A 27062-nucleotide genomic window follows, 5' to 3' on the forward strand; every position below is an offset into this window, starting at 1 on the left:
GCCTTTAAAAAAAAAAATTGGGTGCAATTGTGACCAAAAGGCATATCAGACTTGAGAACATCTAATCGGCATAATCATCGGTTCACTGCAGCTCAAAGAATCGGTCCCTACAAGGCGTGTGGTGAAATTCGGGGATGTCCACGATGCCCGGCATTTGTAAGCCCGAAGATTAGAATGAGTTGTTTCGTCGATAATGTGTTCAGGGGGGAGGCAGTTCCATATCCGGACAGCAGCGTGTTGGGAGCTTCTGCCCAGGGAGCTTCTGCCCAGGGAGCATGTTCTGGCGACTGGGGTGGTCACAAATAATCGAGTGGCACGGCACCTGGACGCAGTGCCGGATGAAGCTAGTGGCATGTGTTATAAAGGGGCCCTAAATAAATAAATAAAAACCACAAATATTTAAACGCAAACTTTTTTTACTTTTAAAGTAAATTGTATATATTTTTTATTAGCTATACAGCCAGATAATACGACAAATCGCTAACCTTAAACACCTAGTCGGTCATAAAAGCTGAAGGCAGTATAGCGCTATGGTAATAGAGCAAGTGAAGAATCACTACAACCGAAATTGATAGCTTGAAAGCATTTAGCGCGGGGCCCCCGTAGCATATGTAGCTACTTTTGCTACAAGGATAATCCGGCACTGCCTGGCTGGGTGTTGTTCACCCTGTTTGTTCACTGTACCACCCCACCTGGCTGAAGGGGATGTAATCCCGCTAATGCTACAAAACGTGCAGGAAAGAACACTCGACACAGGGTTACGCAGCACATGGCTGTAATCGAGAAGCCATCTCATGGGAAACTGTTCAAGGGGTTCTTATGGAATCTATTCGTAAGGCCATAATGCGGGCAATCACAACATCCCTTCGTGAGATACTGTTAAATATACAATAATGTATGCATAACCGGTATCTGTGTACGTAGTGAAATATGCGTGAGATCGCGCCCTCTACTGCCGAGTGTGTAGGCAATTCGCGTACAGGAAAGCGCTCGACGTCGTACGTTGAACTTCTTTTGCATCGTGCGTAGCCAACCGTGCTAATCGGAGGTGCGGGGAAGGGACGACTATCCAAACACATAAAAAGCAATTCGGCTCCACCGTTAAGTCTCCGTCCCCTGCAGCTACGCGGGACGCTGAATATGGCGCAGAGCTGATGGTGGGGGCCTCGAAGGCTGCGTCGTGATTCGGTTAAATGACGTTGCAGGCCTTTGTTGGGTGCACCAATGGGAAGCACGGCGCACGGCTGGGAAGCACGGCGCACGGCTGGGAAGCACGGCGCACGGCTGGGAAGCACGGCGCACGGCTGGGAAGCACGGCGCACGGCTGGGAAGCACGGCTGGGAAGCACGGCGCACGGCTGGGAAGCACAGCGCACGGCTGGGAAGCACAGCGCACGGCTGGGAAGCACAGCGCACGGCTGGGAAGCACAGCGCACGGCTGGGAAGCACAGCGCACGGCTGGGAAGCACAGCGCACGGCTGGGAAGCACAGCGCACGGCTGGGAAGCACAGCGCACGGCTGGGAAGCACAGCGCACGGCTGGGAAGCACAGCGCACGGCTGGGAAGCACAGCACAATGGGAGAGTAATAGGCAAGCTCCGAGCTTTAATAATATAACCGACCGTGTGGTCGCAGCAAGATCACGGCCTAAGATAACCCGACTTGAGCGTTGTGGCTCTCGGCAAAGACTACGCCTTTCTGACTTGACGCAAGGGGGAACTCCGATAGTGCGCCCAAAATTCGTTTTGGGGAAGAAAAAAAAACACAAATGAGTTTTGGTCGAGCCTACATCATAGAAATGGCTTCGTGTTCCCAGTCCACACAAAAATTTGAAGGTTAATATTCTCTCAAAGATATATACTTTTTAATAAGCACACAGGGTTGATACAGAATTGAAGCTTTCGTGATTGCAGAAATTACTATACTCATTGTTGTTTTGGGTACAGTCACGTATGTAGAAATAAAATAAAATTTAACTAAATCAAATAAAATTAAAATAAATCACGACGTTTCGAACGCAACACAAGCGATCATCATCAGGTGGAAAAATGGGGTCAAATACACAGCGAGGGAACACATAGGGGGACACCACGCACATAGAGAACGGTAAACTGCAAATACAATAACAAGAAGATGAGAGACGAGAACTCAACAAACCTTAGAAACATAATGTGATGCAAAACCAGTGGGCTAACAACACAGACACTAACCTGGTTGACCACGAATTTCAAACCAACGAGCACACAGGGTTGGTTACCTTTTTATCTTCCCATGGGAGAGAGCGATTGCCTGCTTGTGTTGAATGCGGGGTAGTGGATATGATTGAGACTGCTCCAAAGGAAAAAAGGATCACCCTTGATGAAATGGATAAAGTAGCACCTGGTCGGGATCACCATCTTTTAAAAGTGTTACATACTGGAGTGGGGTGCGGCTTGCTAATAAAAGTCTTATCTGTACGGCCAAGACACTGAACAGCCCTGCCATCAAAATCATTCGATTATGTTACCTTTTCTTTAAAACTGGAAATCGCTTCGAGGAAAGACGCCTCTATGAATATAAAATACGAATGAACGTGGGTGCTGTTGAGATTCTTGAACCCATGATCTCAGCAGTGTCGACCAATTTACTAAAATTCTACACATTCAACAAACAGGTTCACTTTGTAGAAAGATAGTGCGTTTATAAAAGCTTTTTTCACTTGTGTTAAATGGAGCCCCAACACATGCAATTTGTGTGAAGGTGAAATACAACTCTTGCTAAAACCACTTTAACTGAATGCCATGCATTTAAACTTGAAAACATTACATATTTTATCTGCGTACATTACTATACATTATATGGCGTTTCGTATATGTCGAGTATTTTTACATTTATATACTCATTGTTTAAAAAAAAAAGCATTTCATGCAGGGACATCCTGGAATGGCTGGAGAGTGAGATGAAGAAGAGTTTGCCATTGTTAGTGTTTATCATTCACTTTGGAATCAGATCGAAATGTGCACCATTCTGTTACTGTGAGTTAAGTCAAGGTTTCAAAAACGAGTTCTCACAATTCAATTGAGAGGTTTTTTTTAACTGACAACAATAAATACACAAACATAATTTTTATTGAAAAGACTGATGACAGTAATAAGGTAGATCAAGGTATGGAAGCGAGTTGAACAATTGTCACATTTTTTCCAAAGGCAGCTCATGTCCAGGGCTGCCAGATTTGTGAGTAAATAAGTGTCCAGACCTCTAGACAGAAGAAACAAAAAGCCCCACACAATTGCCACAGTGGAGCCCAAAAAAAGGGCACGCATTTTTAAAACGTTTATTTTTCTCTACATTTCACAGCTTTAAAAGAAAAAAAAAGACGAATTTGTGCACGAAATTCAATCTGGCAGCCCTTCCCACACCTGCACCATTTTCCGATCAGAACTTTCACTCGCAATGACAATGAAGCTGTAATGAACGGACATCAGCAGAAATTGACAATAAAGACTAGCCACAGTGCAACTGGCCATGCAAACCAACTATGGGCGATACAGTAATCCAGTATAGTATGTGCTCCGATTCAGTGGAGGAATAGCAATGCGACACACACTCTCCTGAATCTCTCATGGCTAGCAGACCTCGACAGTGGCATTTTAGCTCCTGAATATATTGTCACATGCAAGAATAGAATATCATCGGTAGTGTAAAGTGGTGAAATAAAAACCAGCCCAAATACTGGTAAAATTCCTGCAAAAAATTTCAATCCAATTGGTAACACTCGTCTCCGACTGGTGGTCGGATACTTTTGTTTGAGCAAACTTTCCCAGAAACAAGACGCACCTGGCAGCTGTGGGAGTGACTGCGCAAGTCACGTGTACATGGTACAGATGAGCCACTGGGGGGAGAAAAAAAACGTGAACATTAGGAGGGCTGGCATCATTGTTAAAATCGTCATCAGGAAAACCACTTTGTGGTCTGTCATCAGTCTAGAGTGACCTATGAGGAAGCCTTAGAAATGTGGAATTCCTAACAAAGAGCTGCCAAACAGATACAAATATCACCCACGCTCATTTGAGAATGTAAAATATTTGGCTTTTCAATGCACCAAATGCAAAACTTCTAAATATGCCTAACTTATGTTTGTCTTAACTTTGTGGCGTATAAAAAAACGGGACTATATAATATATCGTTCAGTTCCAATGGGATGGCAATTGCCATGCATTAAGGTGTCATACCTGGGCAATCGTCATGGTGGCCACCCCAGCCTGTGCAGTCTGTAGAAAGTGGAAAGCCTCTGCACACAACACAATTCAGTCTGTGACAAGCATTCACATCTGTATACTTTGCTGTCTAACATATAAAAAAATGTGTTACTATATACGGGGTGTAATGGTTGGATACAATAAAAATGTGTCTCGGGCAATGGGGTCCAATGGCATAATACTGTGATAGGGTCACTCACATGAATTATAGCGGATTTTGGCCTAGAGTGAGAATAGAACCGTCGATTCAAACTGGCTCAAGAGGGAGTGGTGTCTAACATCAAGCTGTCCAGCCACCTAAAATGAATAAACTTTTGTACACACATTGAGAGACTGGCTTTTTTTACCGTTGACACAGGACCATCAACAGAGAAAATATGATTTGCGGAAGGAGACGCTGCGATGTTTGACCTGGAATTTACATCCCGTGAAATTCTCTATATTACGTGATTATGGCTATGGCGGCATAGGATAAGGAACTCACTGCAGGTGGCCTCAAATTTCAACAAGCAGCACACAAATTTGTCCCAGGAAAGCTGCATCGATTGGTCGGCGTATCGCAGCACCAGCACTTTGCGAAGTCGATTGTTCAACGGGAACCCTGCACGAGGGACCACGAAGCGAAGGTTACGTAACGTGTCAGGTGAGCAGAAAGAGAGGGTATGCATGACAACCACTGTGCTTTAAATTTGAGACACAGGTTACCTGCAGAATTGAAGGCAGTGTGCAGCTCGTAAGATGACATCATGCCTGATCCATCCTGGTCAAACCTCCTGAAAATATCCTATGTGAAAGAATTGGACATTCAAAGGCATCACCGATGTGTTCTGCTACTCTGATGCTGCATCACATACAAAAAGGCCTTTTACTTGTTTGCGATGTTATTACAGTATTATATTTCAGCACATTAGCTCATATATGCTGATGTTAATATACTACAAGAGGGCCAGCTGCAGCATCTGTAAGCTACAATTAAAACCCTCTGAAGGTCACACACCATTCATTAAACAATGCTAGTATTTTTGTATCAGGGTCCAATCTTCTCTCATGTACACTGATGTGATTATCAAATAATGTTTTTATCGTCCATTTTCACCATGCGGTGGTTTGTTTACTAATATCTCTCAGTAGAAACTGATAACATAACCTCTCCAAATGTCAGCAGTCTGCAATCTCTAAATGTTGTGAAAATGTCCAATTTAAACTTCTTCCTTGCTATGAATAAGGGCCATTGTCAAACATATTAGCACATTGTTTTTTTGGGTTTAAAAGACAGTGTTTATCAAAACAAAGTTGAGGTATTTTTAATTCATGCCTGTAAATCTGTCAACACCACCCCTATATCATTTTAAAATTGAGAAGTCATTAAGTTATTGATGAGAACAGCATTGGCAAGTCAATGCATGTGACCAGTTGTATTAGTCCTAATCGTGGCCTCGTGTTCAACCTTCCAGGTCTTGATCTTGGCCCACAGAACCTGGAGCTCTTCAAAGCCCAACCGTCCTGATAAATGTGTCTGGTAGGACACAGAGGGTTAAGGTTATATTTGTGGATAGCCAGCAGGCATGAAATACTGTAAATGTCTGGTCACGGCAGATAGCTGATGATTGATTGATTTTTTATTTGATTAAATCCATGAGCATTTCAAATAGTGGCACAGAGTTGAGTGGGTGAAAGCAAGTCTCTGCAGGTTTGTGTGATGTGTATGCATGTGTGGCTGCATGTGTGTGCACGGTGAAGATTGGTGGTGTAGTGGTTAGTGTATTGGACGATCATAACAGATACCTGCTTGAACTGCTTGTCATGCACATCAGCAATAATTGTAATCTGGGCCTCTCGTAAATGCATACCTGGAGCAGGATGCCACTGTCAGCACTGGGGGAGAGATTGTGCTGGGAAAATCTCCCCTCTTGTGCTGTCTGTTTTCATAGAAGTTCGCGAACAGAAGAAGCTTTTACAGTGCATAAATTTGAATCGTGTGTGTACGTGTGTGAGATCCAGTCACAGTCCCTTCCTACAGACGAGGCTATATTGGTTGGGTTATGTGGCTCCGATGCCTAGACCAACAACAACAGAGGGCGGAGGAGCAATGCTCACAAGTGGAGCACCGGCCGACTAAGATGCAGCAAGTTGTCAGTGGGGGGGGGGGCATAGACGGTGCTTTGCCAGCCATTTCAGTCAGTGAACTCATAAGACCTGGGTCCGTCCCATCACCTCCTGCCAGCGAAACTTCAACACTCCACATGACCTCAAGGTGCACCTAGCCAAGCACAAGCGCCATAGTGACATCACCACAGTTTAGTGGTGCATTGCGACTATTGTTGCTGTGTGTGAGAGGCTATGGGGGGGGGGGGTCGTGGATACATCCAGCAATGCGACCATGCTGCGACATGTCTCTATGCTGAAGCTCTCTGTCTGCAATGCCTTGCCTGCAAAAACACACACGAAAGAACTCGTCACGCTTACAATGTAAATAAGCCACCACTTTTATATTTCACGTGATGCACGATGAATGTGTCACTTAATGTTTATACCGCGCCTTCCTTGCAGTACGTCTCAAGGTGCCGGGACAAGGGATCCCCGGTGGCGGCTGTCCCAGTGCAGCACCAGGTGAAGGAAGCACCAGCTAGCAAGTGGGACATTATTCTGCCAGTCTGGTGGTTTCCCAATAAGTAATTCGCGAGTGATTTGTCAAATTTGGAAAGTTTGGACCATGATGCCAGCAGCTGTATCCGAGATGACCTACTTTTTGTTCTAAACCAACACAGTATTAACCAGGACAGTCGATGGCCTCGACCCATGAGCCTCTGCAATGCGCAGCACACGTGCAACCGTTGGGGCATGCCACTGGCCCTTAATACGAACAACAACAAAAATTGCAATACTCAGACAAAGTATGTGCTCAACTTCAGCTAGTTCAATGGAGTCATCTCAGGTAATGTCAGTTGCATAAATATGATAAAATTGATCAACACAGTTTATTTGATTATATGTATCTCTTTATACTTCCTATTTAGATTGGTAGTACTGTTGGCGGAGTGTCAGATTCACAATTGCAAAGTTCTGAGCTCAAATCCAGGTCAGATATCAACTCAGTTCATCACCCCAACAGGGTCAAAAATATGAGCAGAGTATCACTGTGCGGGAAATCAATAGCAGTGGCAAAAGTAGCTCAGAGCCACCATAACAACTACGCACCGCCCAAACACGCCTGATCATAGAAGCACTTAACTTACTTGTGTTTAAATGACTATTACAAATCTTCAGCAGGTCATTTGGGCGCACCTCCATTTCCTGCAAGTGAGAGAAAAATGTACACAGTTTAACCATCAATCCCAATAAACGTCTAATAATGTTGACTGTGAGCAAGGGACTGACATAAATTACAATTATAGAGGGGCTAGAAACTGAAACTTGGTACAAATATAGATGAGCATGGCTATAGATATATAATAATCCATAAACAAAACGTTTTAAATCTTTGGCACCCCAAAATTGTGTGTGTGGGGGGGGGGGGGGGGCAACATGTAGTATTTTTGTTTTCAAATCTAGGCCTACAAAAGTTTGTATCTGGAGGTTTTAACCTAAATTTAAGATAGCATTTCGAAAACAAATTTCTCAGGTATTTTAAAGAAAAGTATGATACTAAATATTCTTGGTTCTTTCGGTAAAGTCACGTGACATTACCGAAAGAACCAAGAATATGAATCCCTGCAGTCACGAAAGCTTTAAATCAAAATTTGTGATGCTAAAGTCGATAGAAAGTGGGCAGAGCTCACGAGGAGTTTATATTCTATATTTTATCTGGGAATGCAACAATTTTCCAAACTCTTATTCAGGTTCCTGCTTTGGGACACTTAGCTAGACAGGACTGACCAGCAATGGGAGTTTTACGAAGTCTAACACACTACAGTTTAAATACTTCATAGAAAGGCAGAAGCAGTTTTTTTGTGCCATGCAATTTGCAGGGCAGATATGTAGACCTTTAATTCATAGTGAGCCAAAATAAAATAAAAAAAAACGAGGCTTCAGCTAATGAGAAATTCTGGGGATGATAAAAACATTGTAAGCATATGACCACACGTGAAAAGCTAAAGTCATGGTGTTCAGTATGTTATCTAGGTAGAAGATCCAACCTCTCCTGCCACCTCTGAGAAGACCATGAACAGCTCCGCTTTCTCCTGCTCAGTGAGCTCCAGAGTGGGCAGTCCCATCTGCAGAAATACAATTATAGTGTCCGAGCTCTAAGTATACTCTGTAACGTATCACATTGAACAACCTTGCGTGACCTACACACGTATTGGGCGATGTCCTTTTAACATGTACGGCCAAATGTCACAAACAGAAAATACAATAAGAGCTTACTGGGTGCCTCAAGGGACAAATGTTAGTGTCAGAGTTCACAGCCAATACTGCTCATATTTTGTCACATTTAGCTATCGACAACAGTTGAGGCCACGTTAATTTGTGTGTGTGTGCGGTAATTTGTAACGGGATCGAGACTGTATATTCGTACACCAGAAAACCTGATTATTTTAACGGCATGCAATCAATGGCATATAATTTGCATGGATTTTAAAGAATCAATTTCCATCCGTATGAGTTGAAGCATGTATTGTGATCGTAACAATGGATCAGAACTTAAAGCTTTCGTGACTGCAGGAATTCATATTCTTGGGTTTTTCGGTAAAGCCACATAGATAGGTTCAAAGAAAATAATAAACATTTTTTTACAAAAAACTACGATTATTTTTGATTATTTTCTTTGAACCTATCTGCGTGACTTTACCGAAAGACCCAAGAATAATGCATCAGAATAGATGCATCATCACATGCATACTGTATGCACAAGAATGTTTCAAAACTGCACCTTTAAGGGAAAGTCTGCTACTGTATTTTCGTCTTCACTGAAAAGCCCACACACACATACCAGGTGTCATACCATGAAACAACACATTCAAAAGGCTATGAGCTTCTTATGTATACAAGTTTAACATAAACAATCCTTTTGTACATATAAAACTAATTATTTGGTAATGCTGCGATTCAGCCAATGGCTATGAAGAAGGGCTATTACCCGAAACATCGCCGATTATATACTTTTTATTTTGAGGCGGTGTTGTTGACAAGTGTTTTTTTGTAAATATATACTGGCATGTCTACAACAAAAAAACACTGCAAGGTCAACCTGTACCCACGTGAAGAATGGTTATCTGGTGAGAACACAGCCTATGAATGCAAATGGATGATATAATAATTATCATTGTTTATTTGGTTACCCAGGAAAGATTAACTGAATGTCTGTAGGTTTTCTGGGTATGATTTTTGGCCAGTTCCAAAATAAAGAGAATTGGTTCATCCATAAAAAAACTCGACGTTGAATATACAAGGGAAGAATATTAAACCGCAAATGATTTAGCAACCTAATTGTTGCACTGCCTCCTCCAAGCACCATCAAAATTAATCCGGCCCTGCCGACGGGACCTTCCGCTGATGTTTATTTTTATTTTACCAGGTAAGACCCACTATATATTGCTCAGTGGAGCAATATATAGCTCTTTTTCAGAAGCAACCTGGCCACAAAGTGGCTTATTATGTCGAGTTCACAGCTGCCAAATACTCTAAATGCATGTTTCTAAATGTGGAGGGAAAAACCGGAGGACCCGGATAAAAATGTATGCGACCATGGGGAGAACGTGCAAACTCCAAATATACAGCTGTCAGGGTCGGGATTGAACCCACTACCTCTTGTACACCAGGAGAGGTAGTTAACATCTTGCCACTGTGGCACCCTTACCTCATGGAGCTGAGCTTCTCAGCGAGGATGCGCAGCACGAACCCGGCCTCGTGGTGTGGCTCCCGTGTCGATGGCACCACCGTGTAGGTGCCGGGCGGGAGACAGAACCGTACGAACACCTCCCGAGCTTCCACAAAGTCTGCCGTGCCGGCCACCGGGAACCTTTCCGACCTCCGCTCGGCATCTTTGTCCTCCTGCTCAAACGAGTACTCAACTTCAACCAACTGGGGTATAAGTTGAATAGTCTCTTGATCAGGGCCAATCACACCAAAGCATGAACAGCGTTGACTTCGGACAGGGCGATACTATCGATTTTTTTCTCATGCAGATGGATAATGGGCTGAGTTGTTCCCCGGATAAGGAATTTAACTTTGCAACATTTTAGTTGTCAAATATTCAAATGCCACATTGCCAAACGGCCTAATCCTGTAGGAATATTCACTTAGCTACGTTGACAGATGTGATTTATATTAAAATACCGAGAAACACTATATTTAGGTATATAGATACATATGTAGCAAACTATTAACTTTGAATGAGGATAAATACCTTGTATTTGGGTTGTATTTTTGCACATATAGAAAAGACTAAAATATACATTGTAGGTATGAATACATTTGGGGTAAATGGTCTGCGAACATGATTTGGATTGTTATAAACATGAGTGGCGAAACAAGTGGTGAAAAAAAAGTGTGTCAGTAAATAGGAAACACGTGGTGCGGATTAAGCAAATGAAAGCTTACTCATGGAATGTTTCAGTGGTCTGACACGTACACAAATCTCAAAAGCACCATCACATCGCAGTATGGATGATAGATCCAGTTCAACTGAGTACGTCCAACACCATGGCATTGTATAAGCATTTCTCGCTAAACAAAAATAGACAGTAATAATAATAATAGGGTTTTTCCCCTTTTTTCTGGCAACAAAACTGAAACCTTATTACAAGGGATTCATGTCTGCATTAACCACAATACTTGCAGTCAAAATGCAAACAAAAAACATAAATAGACAGATTTATTATATCTACACTACAGTCCAAATTTAGTGATATACTATGCCCAAGTAGTCACTTTAAGATGTTCTTTGTTCATGTTTGTTGCGGTGGCACCCGAGTCAAGAGCCGCATGGCTCACAGGGCTATACCACATAAATGAAATTAGATTAACAGCAACTTCATCATTATACGAATGATAGTCCACATTGAAAGTGCCTGAAATGTACGCGAGATATGCAATTGTCCAAGTTTGTTGTTGCAGAACTGGAAATGTGAAGACCCCTTACCTGGAAGATACTGAATCCAATTGGCAAGAGTTGAGCTCTGCAACCGTGTGCGGAAAACCTCTGTGATTTTGTCTGAATCAGGGAGACAATGAATGAGCAGGCCACTTCATCATCAGTGGGGTCATCATCTTCTTTAAAGAGCTGAAGATTAAACTGTGGGTTGGTCCAGAATGTGCCTAGATGTGGGCACACACGCACACATGTCCCCAGTTTAGACAAAGACTGTTGAGGAATGCAATGTAAGAAAGTACCGATGAAGGCTGCCATGACTATAGGGACAAAGTGGTCAGTGTCATGCCTGATCATCATCATCGGTATCAACACTGTAACTCTTACCAGTTTTAATGCTTTAATGTTCCACTTGAAATAGTTTGCCTAAGCTATAGGCCCTGTGCACTCACCTTCAATTCAATATCAAGATATCGTCACGGCCAAAGCCATTGATGCCACTACACCTCGCCACCCGTTTCCAATCTGCCATCTCCCACAGCTGCTGAACGGCAGACGGGCGACTTCCACGATCTGCCATAACAGCCTCCCACCATCTGGTCTTAGTTCATCCCCTCGGTCGCCGGCCTCACGGAGACCATTGGTCATATTCAGTTATAATTAACGTTGACGTTATTAGGCAGGTGTGCTTTATGACTTTGCGCTATAGAGTATGAATGGTATATTATCGATAAGGGGTGCACAAGGGAGATGCATGGATGACCTGGGAAGGCAGAGCCCCCACCAGCGGAGCATCCGCGCACCCAGCAGCCACGGTGCACAGTGAGAGAGCCTCTCTTGCATGTGTTCTCTCCCAGGTCAGCGGGGGTCAGGTGGCACAGTTGCATCTGTGTGAATGTGCTCCTGAAGTCCTCTAAAGACATCCTTGAAAAACAGAGGATTTGGGATGATGGGCAACCGGAAATTCTGTTAGCTAGATCCTATAATACATTTCTTACGAACAAAGACAAACAACCTCTAAGTCAAAAATCAAAGCTTCTGCCTGCTTCAATGATTATGCAGCAGTGTTTATCTATAATGATGGCCCTGAGTCAGAGGTAGGAATTCCACATTCTTAAGAGAAGAGGTCCGTCTTTCCATAGAATTGTTGATTTCCCACCAAAAATCATTGTTCATGTTCCCACCAAATAGTGAGGCATCATCAGCTGGTACTCATTTTGCAGACCCTTGAGGACAGATGATGGCCCAAATTGACGTTAATAGGGTTTTTTAATTGAACAAATCCCAAAGAAAACATAAGCACACTGATACACTGCAGAGACAAATGTTTATATATATAAGGTTGTAAAATATCCCATGACATTGTTTACAAGACCAGAAACACAATGTAATTTCCAGACTTAGATCATTATTCATGAGAGCAGATGTTTATCAGAAACACTGAAAACTATGGCCAGCATTCTTGACGACGAGCTGATTAGGAATTTATCTGGACCCCACCGTGCCATCATAGACCAATCGGCACATGGTGATGGTGACGATGACGGAATTGCGACACATCCCCAAAATGGCACTCACCAAAATTCCTCATTACTGACGAGGGACAAGAGAGTTTTTCTCTCTGGTGCCGCTATTTGCCGCCACTCCTGTGAGCTATCGAAAGAGAATACATCGGGCACACAAAACACATTCGTATATATATATTTTTAGAAAGGTTTAATGTGATTCAATTAAGTGTTCATTATGTTTCGATTTGAAGCTTTCGTGACTGCAAGGATTCATCTTCTTTGGTTCTTTCGGTAAAGTCACCACGTAGAATGAGAATAAAATAATAAAATAACACAATAAAATTCTCACGACGTTTCGGCCGACAGTTCTGTACCTTTCACCTGAAGACGGCCGCTTGCGTTGTGAACGAAACGTCGTGAGATTTTTATTGTGATATTTTATTATTTTATTCTCATTCTACGTGACTTTACCGAAAGAACCAAAGAAGGTGTTCATTATGCTTGCAGGTATGCGTCATGATAATTATAAAGAAGATACAATTTGCAGCTCTTTGTCAATCCACTGCTGGATGAAGGCCTCCCCACACTGTGTCAATAATGGGAGTTGTTTGACCATACGGGACTGTAATGGTGGTCAGCGCGAGTTGATTAAAAGGGGAACTAGGCCTGGTTGGGATCTTACTCGCAACTGACGTGAGCCGTGGCGACCTGAGTTCTATTTCTGGCCATGACTAACATCAGTGGCGAGTGACATCCGAACCAGTCCTGGAACCCCCCATTCACCACCCTGCCGCGACTGTACGTGTTAAAAAAATATCGTCAAACAACCTCCACGACCAACACGGTACGTCAGGCCTTGATCCATTGGGGGTAAATTATTATTCACGTGTAATTATTAAAGAGAGGTTAGGGAAATCCTAAGCAGCGATATATATTCTGCAGATGCACACTCAACCGGTGTCCCCAGGGCCCCTTCCAGCGTGACTGCGCCCATGGATCCTTAAGTAACATCAGCGGCACTTTCTGCTTGGCCACACACGCCTGGACAGACGGCAAAACACAATGCATGTGAATTACATATGCGCTGTCAAAATGCAAATCTGAATCTGGGTAACACAAACGACTTAAGACCCAGGAGTACAAGCACCGTAATTGGTCAGCACAGGCAAGAAATGTGAGATGAATTCCTGGTCCTCTAAACCAAATTATCATATATACGGAGTTTTTGGTCACAGCTCAGGTAACAATAATTGGAGAAATACATTTAATTCTTTACTTGTAAAAAATATATATAATTTTAGAATATATTAGTTATACATACATGCAGGGTTTGTTCAGAACTCAAAAAATACTTTGACCAAGTGCCAAAAAATCAGCTGGAGGTTAGTACATTTTCCACACGAGCCTACACTGCAGTCCAAAATGTCACTTTGAATACACTATATATACAGCCTATATATGCATTGCAAAATGTAAAGAAAAAAACTCCGTCTATTATCTGCATTAAAACTTCTACTGCTGTTTACGGACGCGTGAGTCTGTGGATAAACCCTCGGTCACTTTCCCCCCTTTGGCTCCAATTCTGTTACCCGCATCATCCGTGCACAGGAGCTGCAGAGCAATTGAGCATGTACGCGCACAAGCTGCACAACAATCGACCGCACGCGGGCGCGTGTGTACCGCAGAGGAGGCGAGCGGCTAAGCGTGTGTGCGTGTGTGTGTGTGCGTGCGTTGCACGGCAATTGAGTTAGCATGCTCGCGCTGCGGATCATCGTGGCGGGTGTGGACGAGGTGTACGCAAAGGCCCAGTTCATGTACCTCCTTGATTCCTGTCACGAAGTACACGTGCCCCTTCTCCAGGCCAGATATGGGCTCGGGCTTCTCAACCTGCAAGAAATCACCACTCTTGGGTGGGTTACTGGTAAATACAGAATTGGTGCAATTACAGATGCCAAGGCGCCGAGCTGCTGGTCATCCTCAACGCTTCGTCGCGTCATAGTTTTAGTGTGGGAGTATACAGAGTGTAAAATGATAGTACACTAAATCAATAATATGGTATTTCTGTGAAAACCAGCATTCATAGATCAATTATCGATGCAAATATATTTGACTGTACAATATATGCACGTGCGTAATTTTTTGCAGTGAAAACGGACTCGACTTTTCCACTGGGTTCACAATAAAAGGAACACCCGTGCTCACATTTGGTTTACGCAAACAAGATGTGCATTTTATACCGTTATGAGATCAAAATGCAAACTAAACAACAATACACACATTAGCGGACAATGCAGCTATGTTACAGGATATGCAGTTAAGTGATTTGCAAGGTAGCCAGCAGATGGTAGTAAAATAAATAAATGATTGATCATTCTGTGATTATTTTTGTGTGTTAGCTTCTCATGTTTGTGGCGTTTCATTTGGATAACCTGATTTCCATCCACATGCAAAATCTTCAGGAAGTAATGGCCAAACATTCCAATGTAGGACCCTCATTAACAATATATTTTTAAATCAGTAAGCATATTTTAAAGTATATGACCATGCTGATGAAGTATGGTTAAACAACCCCATGATCGACAATGGTGTGGAAAGGCCTTCATCTACAAGTAGATTTACAAAGGGATGAAAATAGCAGGTTTTTTTTTAGTAAAAGATAACTTAAATTTCTGAACTTAATTTTCTGGTCGGCATGATTAAGCACGGTGGGTTACCTACACGGACGTGACAAACTGCACGGCATGCAAGCAGGACATACAGCACGGTCATTGTGTCAATTGTCGTTCCAACAATTGGCGAAGTAATTCCCTCACGTCAACGGAGCAGGCAAGGAAGGAACCTCTTCGGAAGGCGACCCTCATGTTCCGGTACAAGAGCTCGGGCGACTCGTCGGTCAGTGGCAGAGACTCCATGATGCCGCCCGTGAAATCTTCCATCGCTTCCCACGCACTCACGTCTCTCAGGGCTTCGTACGAGCCGTGAAGCCTGGGCAAGGGACAACGCGGTCAACGCGGTCACTTCAACCCAATGCTCAATTACGAACCCTGGCACCAACGAGCAATCTTCTCGACTGCACCATGAGTTTAAAACACGCCCTTGTCATGAAAGTGAATATATGAGACGCGTTGAGATTACATCATTGGCGGCGCTGTGATCAGAGTGCTTGATTCACATTTGGAGGATCGCTCGTTCAAATTCCTATTACGGGTCAACCCAGCTCATCTTCCCTCAACAGTTGATAAAGCGAGTACCAATTTGTACGAATACAACAGTGGTTTTCCCATTGGGAGACGGGTGCCTACTTTAGGCACCCTATTCTAAATGTGTGTTCAGAGCCACTGTCGGAGATGAACACGTGTCAACCAAAATATTTTGGGGTATATATTTAAAGGCCTAAGCAGCTCAAAAGTGGCTTATTGGTCTATACATATCAACAGAGTGTTGTCCCCTCTTATATGCGGGTATTCTACACTATTTTTTTCCCCTACCTCACTTACAAAAAAAAGTATCATTGGTCAAATATCCAAATGAGGCTTTCTGGGATTAAAAAAAAAATTGCAACATGGTGTCTATAACGTTATCCTTTATGAAAGCATTATAATAAGACAACTTTGAGCTAGATCAATAAAACGATACACGGCGATAATTCAAATAATGAAACATTTGTCATACACATCCACGTCCACCAGGCATTGATGACACACATCGTAACGGAAATTGAGAGTTCCACATGTCCACCAACCCCTCAACAGTGATTATTTTTTATTATTATTATTCTGTTATACTCGTAATGCATTTCTCGAAGGGCCGGCACTCATTTCACACAATAAGGGTGCGATTTGAAATGCTTTTGTGACCTGTGCTCCAAAGAATATTGAGTTCCAATATGGAATTGACTTTGGGACGACATTACATCGCTGCTTTGACATGTTCAACAGTTTCCCGAGACAGCGTGGTGATGCTAACATGAAATTTCATTTCAATGTGTCTCATAATTTTACTTTGATGATAGGAGCACAACATTCCTCGCCATTCCTGCAGTGGTTTGCTACACTTTGGAACTCGCATTTCACATGGAAAACATTTCAAACCTAACTAGGTACACATTTTACTTTCTCTTGTAAGGAATGCCATCGAGCCGTACAAAAAAACCTAAAAACTAAAACGCAAATTTTGGTAAAATTTCAACCCCGTAGCTGAAACTGTTGTCAAATTAGAATTCGTCGGCAATCAATGATCCTTTTATGGACAGTGTTTTTATGACAATAATAATGACTCATACACCAACTGAGCAGTGTAATGGTTAATACATTACCCATTAAAACGATATAACGAGAACTGAATGCGTTGACATGAGTGTGCCGTTGGCTGCACGCTTACGCCCGTACTTGGCGTAAGCCTTTTCCAGCAAAGCTGCCCAGAACTCATTGTGCTTGGGCGAGTGCACGAACACCAGCTTGTTGTTATAAGTGGGGAGGCGGTCATCCACAACCACGTCCACCCATTCTCCAAACTGCCAGAACTGTGAAGAGGCAAGAGCGATGCACAGACAACAGCGAATCTTCTTTGGTTCTTTCGGTAAAGTCACGTAGAATGTGGTTGTGTGAAATCCCCCCCGGTAGAGGCGGTTAAATTTCGATTTAAAGCTATCGTGACAGCAAGGATTCATCTTCTTTGGTTCTTTCGGTAAAGTCACATTCTACGTGACTTTACCGAAAGAACCAAAGAAGATGAATCCTTGCAGTCACGAAAGCTTTAAATCGAAATTTAACAGCGAATCTCTTGAGACAGGTCTTCGAGTGATCAATTGAGTGGTGTCCTACCGGGAATGTGGAATTTCCGCAACCGGCCCAGGACTGCAAATGAAGGTGAACAAGGAGATGCTTTGATTTGTATTGATTTATAACTCCACTGGGGCAGTGTTGGGCTTTCAATGGGCTGCAAAAGCAGCTAATTAATGTGGATATTCGATCATTCAAAGTCGGTCAACGATACCAGTGATCAATATGTTCTGAAACATGGCTAGAATACAAGCACCAATCAACATGCTGAAATTACTTTAACACACTGTGAACCATGTGTTACGTTATGGGCACATTGCAAATGTAAGTTGTAACAATAGGTTACGACCTTGGTTTCTGGGTGACATTACCTAGAGCACCATTAGCAAACCACTCAGGGCACTTTACCTGCTCCAATGAATGCCTCTGCCATGCCCGACTCTCATTTCAAGCACTGTTGTCTTTCTCTTCCTAGTCAATTCCGCTGTGCAATCACTGCCAAATATCACCTTTTATGGAAGGATTTCCCAACATTCAAACGCTCAGAGCGTGGGGGAAATTTAGTCTCTCCAAGCATGACCTGCATTCTTGACCTGCATTCTTCCTCAGTAAATATTCCAAGGTTGCCACACCGCTGCCCGTGAGGAAATAACAGCCCCACAAGACACCGTACGTGACCTTTACTCAAAATGCGGCAAGAGAACATGGAGACGGTTTGTCTGCTAAACATTGCATAGATTCGCAATATCCTGCAGACAACCTATCTGGCGTATCTTCACGGCCAGGAGAGGCATTGTTAGCACACACAACACAGACAAACAAACGACCTAATGCATTTTTGCCTTAACCGCTGGCCTTTAGAGAGAAAAAAAAACTGATAAAAGACTGCAGATGCCAGCGATGGCTTTACAGTGTAAAATCACATTGGGCTCCAATCAGATTTCAAACACAATAACTGGATTATTTTATAGAAGTCGGCAACAGCCCGTGCTGTGATAGTGATTCTTTTTTTATGAAACCAAATCCTTGTTAAAACTGCATTGCATGGGTGACCTGCATCCTAATGAGTCTTCGCCCTTCTTCACCTAATGAATTAACACCATGAATGGAAGCTGCACTTTGCATCTACGTGACCCTAATAAACCCTGCAAACCTTTACGCGTCAATCAGGACGTGTTTTTTTGTTTTTCTCGCTAGGTGCTGCGAGTGGCAAATAAAGTGTTGAAGACTACGCAAAGATAATCTAGCGCCAAACCTGCATTCTTTGCAAGATTGGTAAAAGAATGCCACACCACTAAGAGTCTGTGGAGCGGTAGTGGCGACATCCTGCAGCTATTTGAAGTGACGTCACAGCTGCACAAGGCAGTCGAGGTCACGAAGCAGTCTCCTGGTCACCAGCCTGTGCTGTGCGTTCCCCCGAGGGGCACCGATACATGTGACATCGCCAGGAAGGATGCGAGGAAAAGTCACGGACAGGTGGTGGTCACATGGGTTACGGTCGGGCAGCGTTACGAAGCAGTGCTGCTGTGTATTTGTCTGCTAGTAATTATACAGCTATACTGTATACCTTATATGTTGTGTAGCCATTCAGATAACCTCTGCAATTGGATGCCTCAGCCATTCACGTGCTCTGCTTTGTGCAATTATGTCTTTGGAGAGGTTCATACATTTTCCTTCGTTATTTTATATCAAGTTTCTTTTCGTGTGCATTTTTTGTTGTTTTTGCTGCTATTTTAGTGGTTGCTTTAAATAAAGACTTGACCTCGCCATAGGAATATGGAATTTCCACCACCAGTTCAGGGCCACCGATGAAAATGAACACCGCCCCACCTTCATCCAAGTAGCGAGGCACTTTGACTTGAGCACAGGGTTTTTATTTTCTTCCCAAGAGCACATTTTCATCGTACCTACGTGGAAGCGACCTACACGTGGGTGTTTTCGCCACGAGTGAGCCGTGTTCAAAGTGGACATTGGCGTCACCTGGAAGTGGAAGATGCCGGCGTAGCCGTCGCTGAGGCTCTGTCCCTCCGGCACCACGCGAGCCAACAGCCTGGGGTGCAGGGTCAGGGACGCAATGGCTGCCAGCAGCCAGCAGTCGCCTGCTCTCACACATTCACACACCGTCTGCCATGCTCTATCCAATGTTGGATAAAGGCCTCCCAAAGCTGTTCCCATCACTCACGGTCACGCAATGCACGCGAGCTGATCTCATTGCGCCATCTCTGCGGTGATTGTCCCCTGGGGTGCGTTTCCTCGTGTGGTTGCTGCTCAGTCGTAAGTCTCAACCACCAGCCACCATCCCTTCTCGCGACGTATCCCGCCCAAACCCACGTGTGTTTCTTAACAGTCAATTTAATCTTTGTATGTTTAATGATCCATGTGTTTATCTTTCTGTCTCTCATTGTAATTCCACGAATGCGAATTTGCATGCTTCTGTGCACACTTTTCAGCTTTCTGATCCATTTTTTCTCAATATCCATGTTTGTACACTCTCAAATTAAAAAACAAACCCCAAAGATCTCAGTTATACATACTATATTAGCAAGCGTGATGAGTCCTTTCAAAGTAAAATACAGTCCAGCAAAGTACACGAGAACGTGGGGATCTCACCACGTTGCTTGTGTCTGACGTGGTGCACTTTGAAGCCAAGAGACTTCCTGGCAGGTCACGGGTCAAACTCGGGTATTGCAGGTTAGCAGACATACTCTGACAATGGGTCCACCATCTAGTTTGATAGGCTATACATAGAGGCAAGTACCTTTCGCGAGCACCTACAAAAGCCAGGAAAGCACAAAAGTGGGCAGAGGGGTGAAAATCTTTCCTGGGCATGCTTGTCTCTTTGAGTGTAGCGTCACCAATCATGCAGCTATCAATGTGGAGTGCTAACGTTGACTGGCACAGGGAAATACACCCTGTATCGATCTGTGTCTCTTTCAAACTAATGCCTTCATCTGGCATGCACACTTTATTTTAATTCTTGCGTTGCATAATACATGAGCTCCTGTACACTGGACAAAAAGGATGATGCTAACAGCAACTATAGTCACTCTCATATCAACGCAGTAAAGTATTAACAGCATCTACAGTGCAGTGATGTTGATATTCAGCAGACGTTTGCGGAGTGAAATCAATTTCGACAGGCTTGTAAATGTAAGTTCCTTGAAATTATTCATGCAAGGGCAACGCACTGTAAATTCAAAGAGGCTGTTCAATGCCATTGGACAAAGCGATGGTGCCGAAAGTGACTGTATATGACAATATATAAAATGATTAGAATATGGCCTTAAGAGGAGTTACATAAACATGAATAAGGTTAGTATGTAGAAAGACATGCAGATAATATTTATAAAGTATCACTGAGAAGTTGTGGTCACGTCGTTTATTCTGGGTTTTCTTACCAAAATCCCCTTGCTTCATGTCAGTGCAGTCCAAGCTGTCGACCATAAACACTGCATTCTGGGATATCTCCTGCCAGCACATTGCATCATTAGAAAACATTACTTTGTTGAAAACACATTTATTACTGATTTGCGAACAGTGCTACAGAAATAAAGACTTTCACAGTGGCAAGCCGATCTGAAGAGTGCTATTTTTCTCACTAGCAGACACATCACATATTGTGGTTAGTTAATTAGCCTCCAACATAGTACTGAACTGACTGCTATTTTTGGCATCAACAGCGATGCTAAAAAATATGGTTAGAAATTAAAAGCTTCCAAGTATATTTGCACTCTTCTAAACATTAGTCATTGCTATGTTCCAATGGTGATCCTGAGCTAGTGGTGGAATATTCACATTTCCTATTATTGGGGGCCAATCTCTCTTCAAGGACTCCTCTGCTTACGAACGTCATTCGACTTACGAACTTTCAGAGATACGACCAAATCTGTCCGTAAGTCCAGCTGCGTGTTCGTACCGAGTTTTTCAAAAGAGTAGAGAGGAAACACGAGCACCAAAGGGAGTTAGCATCCACATCTACAGAACATGATCAGGCAAGAGGCACCGTGCAACTTCAGCCGAGCTCTTTTAGCTCGCAACTTGTGATAATGATATGCTGAGTTTCGATAGGGTCTATTGATGTAATGCTTTATTTCCAATACAGTAATTAATCATTGCTTATGGGGTAACGTCTTTAATTAGCTTGAGCGAAAACAAATAATATTTCTGTTAAATGTCTAAATGTGTTTAAAGTGATTTGCATTCCAATTATGTTTTTAACATCCTACACGTAACATTTATTATGTTTTAAATAATTGTATCACAATTATAAAATGTTTGTACCTATTAGAAACAATATAATTTTCTACATGCTTGTAATTTTAAGGATTCTGTTAAAACTGTATCAACCATATTATGGTATTAAACTGGCAAAAAATATGCAGGCTATTGGGATTTGGCCCAATTCAAAGGTGACAAGTTGATTAAAAGATTACTTTGGTTAATAATCTCTGCAACATGCTTATAGCAATGCAGCCATGTAGTAAAGCAGCAGGCACCCAATAAAAAGGCCATTAGTTTGAATCTCAGCTTGAGCCAATTCAGCCAATCATTTATCCACGGTCATAAAAGAAGTACTATTCGATGAGAACCACTTTTCGAGAAAATTGAGATTACCATTAGGAAATTACTGGTACCACTGAATTGTCATCATTTGGTAGGGAGAGTGGCTGTTCTAATTAAGGTTCGGGTCTACCGTGGAAATATCAGTGCCACCATATGGTCCAGTTGTTAACAGAGGTCCCCTTGTGCCTGGTCACTAAACTCACTACCACGGGGATGCACAGTATGTGGAGTGCTCACGTGATTAAAGAAAAGTGGCTCCTTTAGGCAAGATTTACATTTCCACCACTTTACCAACCCAGGTCATCAATATCATCATCCATCCAGGCGCCAGGTACTGGAGACAATTAGGACTTCTGTGGCAACAGCAAGTCAACGGCCAGGGCATTTTGTTGTTTTGTGTGTGTGTGTGTTTACCTACCCGTGGTCGCCTCCACATGACAGTCTTGAGCTTGCCCAGGTCCGCAGGCAGCCGCCCCGAGCCCAGGGATTCCATGTCCGCGTCGAAGAGCGGATCTCGGAAGAGGTCTCCCCGCTCCGTTGTCGCCCGGCGCAGGGCCTCGTAGTCCTGACGTGCCGCAGCACCCAGCTCGGCACGGCCACCCCGGCCCCCGTGGCAGCCGTGACCTGGCGGACCCTCGGTTCCCACGACCGACCTTGCCCTGTTTTGCTCCGACCCTGAACTCTGCGCCTCGCTTTGCCGTGGCCCTGACCCCGATCCGCACGCTCCCGCAGTGACCCCGCGGGGGGACTCTGACGCCGCTCGCTGCTGCTTCATCTCAGCACCGAGCTACGGGCACCGAGAACCGAGGCGCAATCTCTTACAGAGCAACCGCCACCACCATCATCATCATCATTGTTTACGAGCGCTGCCTCGCCTCTCACGCTTTGCCTGCCGCTATCTCCGGTACTGCACGGCGGTGATGACGACCTGCGTGCGGAGGGGTTTGGTATGATCACAAATAAACACCGGCAATGGCGATGAGGGCAATTGGGATAACGAAGACGATGATGATGGTGGTGGTGGTGCAGCCCTTGCTGTTGGTGCTGCGTGAGATTCACGGATGCGGCAGTCGCTCCCGCTGCCTGCAGGGAGGCTTCTCCCCCATCTCCGACCGCTTGTTAACACTAAACCCCAACCCTGCTCTCATATCGCATGATGTGTTTGATTTTTGATGTTGTTGTTAAATGTATACGTTCAAATATCGACAGTGTATTTGATGAAAACGTATTTAATGCGTTCCCGATTAACGACGTTTATGTTTGATAATCGACAACATTTACACGTACAGGATTTATGTTTGATAATTATCAATATAATATTTAAACGCTGAATATGTATACAGTATGTTTCATACTTTTACGTGTTTAATTTAATGTTGTCCTCCATTGTAAAGCATGATGTAAAACAAACGTAATTTTAAAAAATTAAAATAATAATGAATGAAGAATCAAACAAATGCAACAAATATCATACCATACCCGGCAATCCTCCACCATTTGAATTACATTCAGAGACAGCGGCAGACACGGATTAGAGAGTCGGGAATAGATTCGCAGGTTTAATGAACATCACTCGGACTGGTATTTTACAAGTTTTGTGGGCTTTGTCAGTGACCGACAGTCTAGAAAAAAAAACCGACTGCCGGGCCGGCAGCCAAAGGAAATGAATTCGTCACAAGAGGACGCACATGGCGAGGAGATCGGAGCAAGGTACTTATAGTTGGATTACTAACAGCGTAATATCGTGAGACTCCGGTGGCTTGGGGAGGCATAGAGCCAGTGCCGAATTAAGCTAGTGCGGGGTTTGTAGCATATGTTAAAAAGGGGCCCTAACAAATATTATAACACGTAACTTTTTAACTTGCATAGTAAAGTACCGTAATTGTTTTTTTTCATTTTCTATACGGCCAGATACGACAAATCGCTAACCTTAAATACCCAGTCGTTCATAAAAGTAGAAGGCGGTATAGTACTATCGTAATAGAGCAAGTGCAGAATCACTGAACCGGAATTGATAGCTTGAAAGCATTTAGCACGGGGCCTTTGAAAGTGCGGGGCCCGTAAGCATATGTAGCTACTTTTGCTACTGGGCTAATCCGGCACTGCCTAGAGCGGTGGATTTGTCGTGGAAGATACCGATGAGTACTGTTTATAAATTATCAGCAGGGTCAGGATTGCCAACATAATATCACACCGTATTGCCAGATATTATAGACCACAGCCCATCTTCGACAAAAAGGAGCCCTGGCAACTCACAGAAAGCAATATTGTCCAACATATTGATCTGGAAAGCCCATAGAGACTGATAGATTGAAATCTGGTCTTTTTTTAATTGTAGAGGTGACAAAAGAGATGAACGATTGTATTTCTTTATTACAAAATGCTCCGCAAAAGTGTTGTTTTTTATACCACTCGCTGCAATGTATAAAACTTACGTCAAATCCACTGCGGGGTGCAGCCCTTCCCCTCGTGTCGTGACAACACGACACTTCACGGTCCCATAACCCTTATTCACGACGTATATCTCTCTTTGGCCTCTATATGTGCCATGAAGAAGGGGGCATTTTCCCGAAACGTCGCCTATTGGAAATTTAAACTTCACTCGCTGATCAGTGCGGGTTAGTGAGGAGGGGTAAACTGGGAGCGTTTCAGATATCACTGCGGCGAGTGATATCTGAAACGCTCCTGGCGAACAAACTATCTTTAAAAATATACTCAGCCCGCCCCGTTTCACCGACACATCAGGCAACCCAATGCCTTGTCACCATCACTTGGATGCTCTTCCAATGTCATGCCTAAGGATGCTGCTATATCCTTGTGCAGGGTTTGGTTCTAGCTCATAAGCAGTGGTCATCGTCAATTAGTACAAATATGTAAACTCAAATACCATACTCTTTGGTTCTTTCGGTAAAGTCACTTAGTTAGAAATAAAATAAAAAAACTGTATAATGGTAACAATAAATGACGTGACTTCATGCTTTAATTTAATCCTGCCTATGGTCGTGCAATTAATGTAATAACCGCAAATGCCAATGCACAATCTTACTTGCAAAAGCTTACAGCTTTTGGATCATGGGTTCTCTGTTACTACCAGAAGCCCAGATCCAATGTCACAGAGATAGGAACTCTGATGGGTTCATAAACGTTCCAAGGACAATTGCCATGAGCCTAGAAAATTACACACAAGCAGGATTTTAGGGGTCAATGTTAATGCCAGTACCCAGGCAAAAGCAAGGTTCCCTTCAAGGTTCTAAATACAGACGTATTTCACAAACGTTTTTTTACCCCCTTTAAATAGTAAATTGCTTATTTCACACTTATTACCCTTTACACAGACGTATGTGAGTAGGGTAGGTGCCAATACTTATCCATGTTAACACGGAGGAATTGATTTTACACAATTGAATGATTCGCTAACCATGTTAATATTTTTTCATGCTCTCATTACGCGTCACTTATGTATACAGCAGTGACTATAACAATATCGTGTAATGCAATAAGAATTGACAGTCATTGAATGCGGGAATTAAGGTAAATTGTACATTAAAGCTTGACTTAAAGTTTTCGTGACTGCAGGAATTCATATTCTTTTGGTCTTTCGGTAAAGTCACGTAGATACAGTGAGGGAAAAAAGTATTTGATCCCCTGCTGATTTTGTACGTTTGCCCACTTACAAAGAAATGATCAGTCTATAATTTTAATGGTAGCTTTATTTGAACAGTGAGAGACAGAATAACAACAAAAAATCCAGAAAAAACGCATGTCAAAAATGTTATAAATTGATTAGCATTTTAATGAGGGAAATAAGTATTTGACCCCCTCTCAATCAGAAATATTTCTGGCTCCCAGGTGTATTTTATACAGGTAACGAGCTGAGATTAGGAGCAGACTCTTAAAGGGAGTGCTCGTAATCTCAGCTTGTTACCTGTATAAAAGACACCTGTCCACAGAAGCAATCAATCAATCAGATTCCAAACTCTCCACCATAGCCAAGACCAAAGAGCTCTCCAAGGATGTCAGGGACAAGATTGTAGACCAACAGCAGGCTGGAATGGGCTACAAGACCATTGCCAAGCAGCTTGGTGAGAAGGTGACAACAGTTGGTGCGATTTTTCGCTAATGGAAGAAACACCAAAGGTCTGTCAATCTCCCTCGGCCTGGGGCTCCATGCAAGATCTCACCTCGTGGAGTTGCAATGATCATGAGAACGATGAGGAATCAGCCCAGAACTACACGGGAGGATCTTGTCAATGATCTCAAGGCAGCTGGGACCATAGTCACCAAGAAAACAATTGGTAACACACTACACCGTGAAGGACTGAAATCCTGCAGCGCCCGCAAGGTCCCCCTGCTCAAGAAAGTACATATACATGCCCGTCTGAAGTTTGCCAATGAACATCTGAATGATTCAGAGGACAACTGGGTGAAAGTGTTGCGGTCAGATGAGACCAAAATGGAGCTCTTTGGCATCAACTCAACTCGCCGTGTTTGGAGGAGGAGGAATGCTGCCTATGACCCCAAGAACACCATCCCCACCGTCAAACATGGAGGTGGAAACATTATGCTTTGGGGGTGTTTTTCTGCTAAGGGGACAGGACAACTTCACCGCATCAAAGGGACGATGGACGAGGCCATGTACCGTCAAATCTTGAGTGAGAACCTCCTTCCCTCAGCCAGGGCATTGAAAATGGGTCGTGGATGGGTATTCCAGCATGACAATGACCCAAAACACACGGCCAAGGCAACAAAGGAGTGGCTCAAGAAGAAGCACATTAAGGTCCTGGAGTGGCCTAGCCAGTCTCCAGACCTTAATCCCATAGAAAATCTGTGGAGAGAGCTGAAGGTTCGAGTTGCCAAACGTCAGCCTCGAAACCTTAATGACTTGGAGAAGATCTGCAAAGAGGAGTGGGACAAAATCCTTCCTCAGATGTGTGCAAACCTGTT

The 27062-nt window shown here is 43.4% G+C and overlaps 1 protein-coding gene across 3 annotated transcripts; it reads right to left on the reverse strand.

Moving 5' to 3' along the window:
• Positions 1 to 1840: 1840 nt before the first annotated feature.
• LOC116939632 (calpain-9-like) lies at positions 1841 to 23847 on the reverse strand. 3 transcript variants are annotated; one of them, XM_032948289.2, is made up of 21 exons: positions 22537 to 23846; positions 20954 to 21023; positions 19536 to 19654; positions 17163 to 17296; positions 15588 to 15759; positions 14593 to 14661; positions 13730 to 13815; positions 12845 to 12919; positions 12030 to 12190; positions 11318 to 11493; positions 10034 to 10227; positions 9107 to 9143; positions 8373 to 8450; positions 7473 to 7530; positions 6601 to 6665; positions 5684 to 5752; positions 4942 to 5020; positions 4721 to 4837; positions 4210 to 4268; positions 3815 to 3869; positions 1841 to 2924 (listed from the first exon to the last, which is right to left on the reverse strand). In XM_032948289.2, exons 1-20 carry the CDS (start codon positions 22891 to 22893, stop codon positions 3843 to 3845), a joined length of 2202 nt encoding a protein of 733 aa, XP_032804180.2. In that variant the 5' UTR covers positions 22894 to 23846; the 3' UTR covers positions 1841 to 2924; positions 3815 to 3842. The 3 variants fall into 3 exon arrangements, with proteins under 3 accessions (XP_032804180.2, XP_032804179.2, XP_032804181.2); XM_032948288.2 differs by lacking the exon at positions 1841 to 2924 and having other exon boundaries at positions 3088 to 3869; positions 22537 to 23845; XM_032948290.2 differs by lacking the exons at positions 1841 to 2924; positions 8373 to 8450 and having other exon boundaries at positions 3088 to 3869; positions 22537 to 23847.
• Positions 23848 to 27062: the final 3215 nt, after the last annotated feature.

This window comes from Petromyzon marinus, chromosome 6, assembly GCF_048934315.1.
Source record: "Petromyzon marinus isolate PM22_M1 ecotype Great Lakes invasive population chromosome 6, UKy_Petmar_22M1.pri1.0, whole genome shotgun sequence".
NCBI classification, from domain to species: domain Eukaryota; kingdom Metazoa; phylum Chordata; class Hyperoartia; order Petromyzontiformes; family Petromyzontidae; genus Petromyzon; species Petromyzon marinus.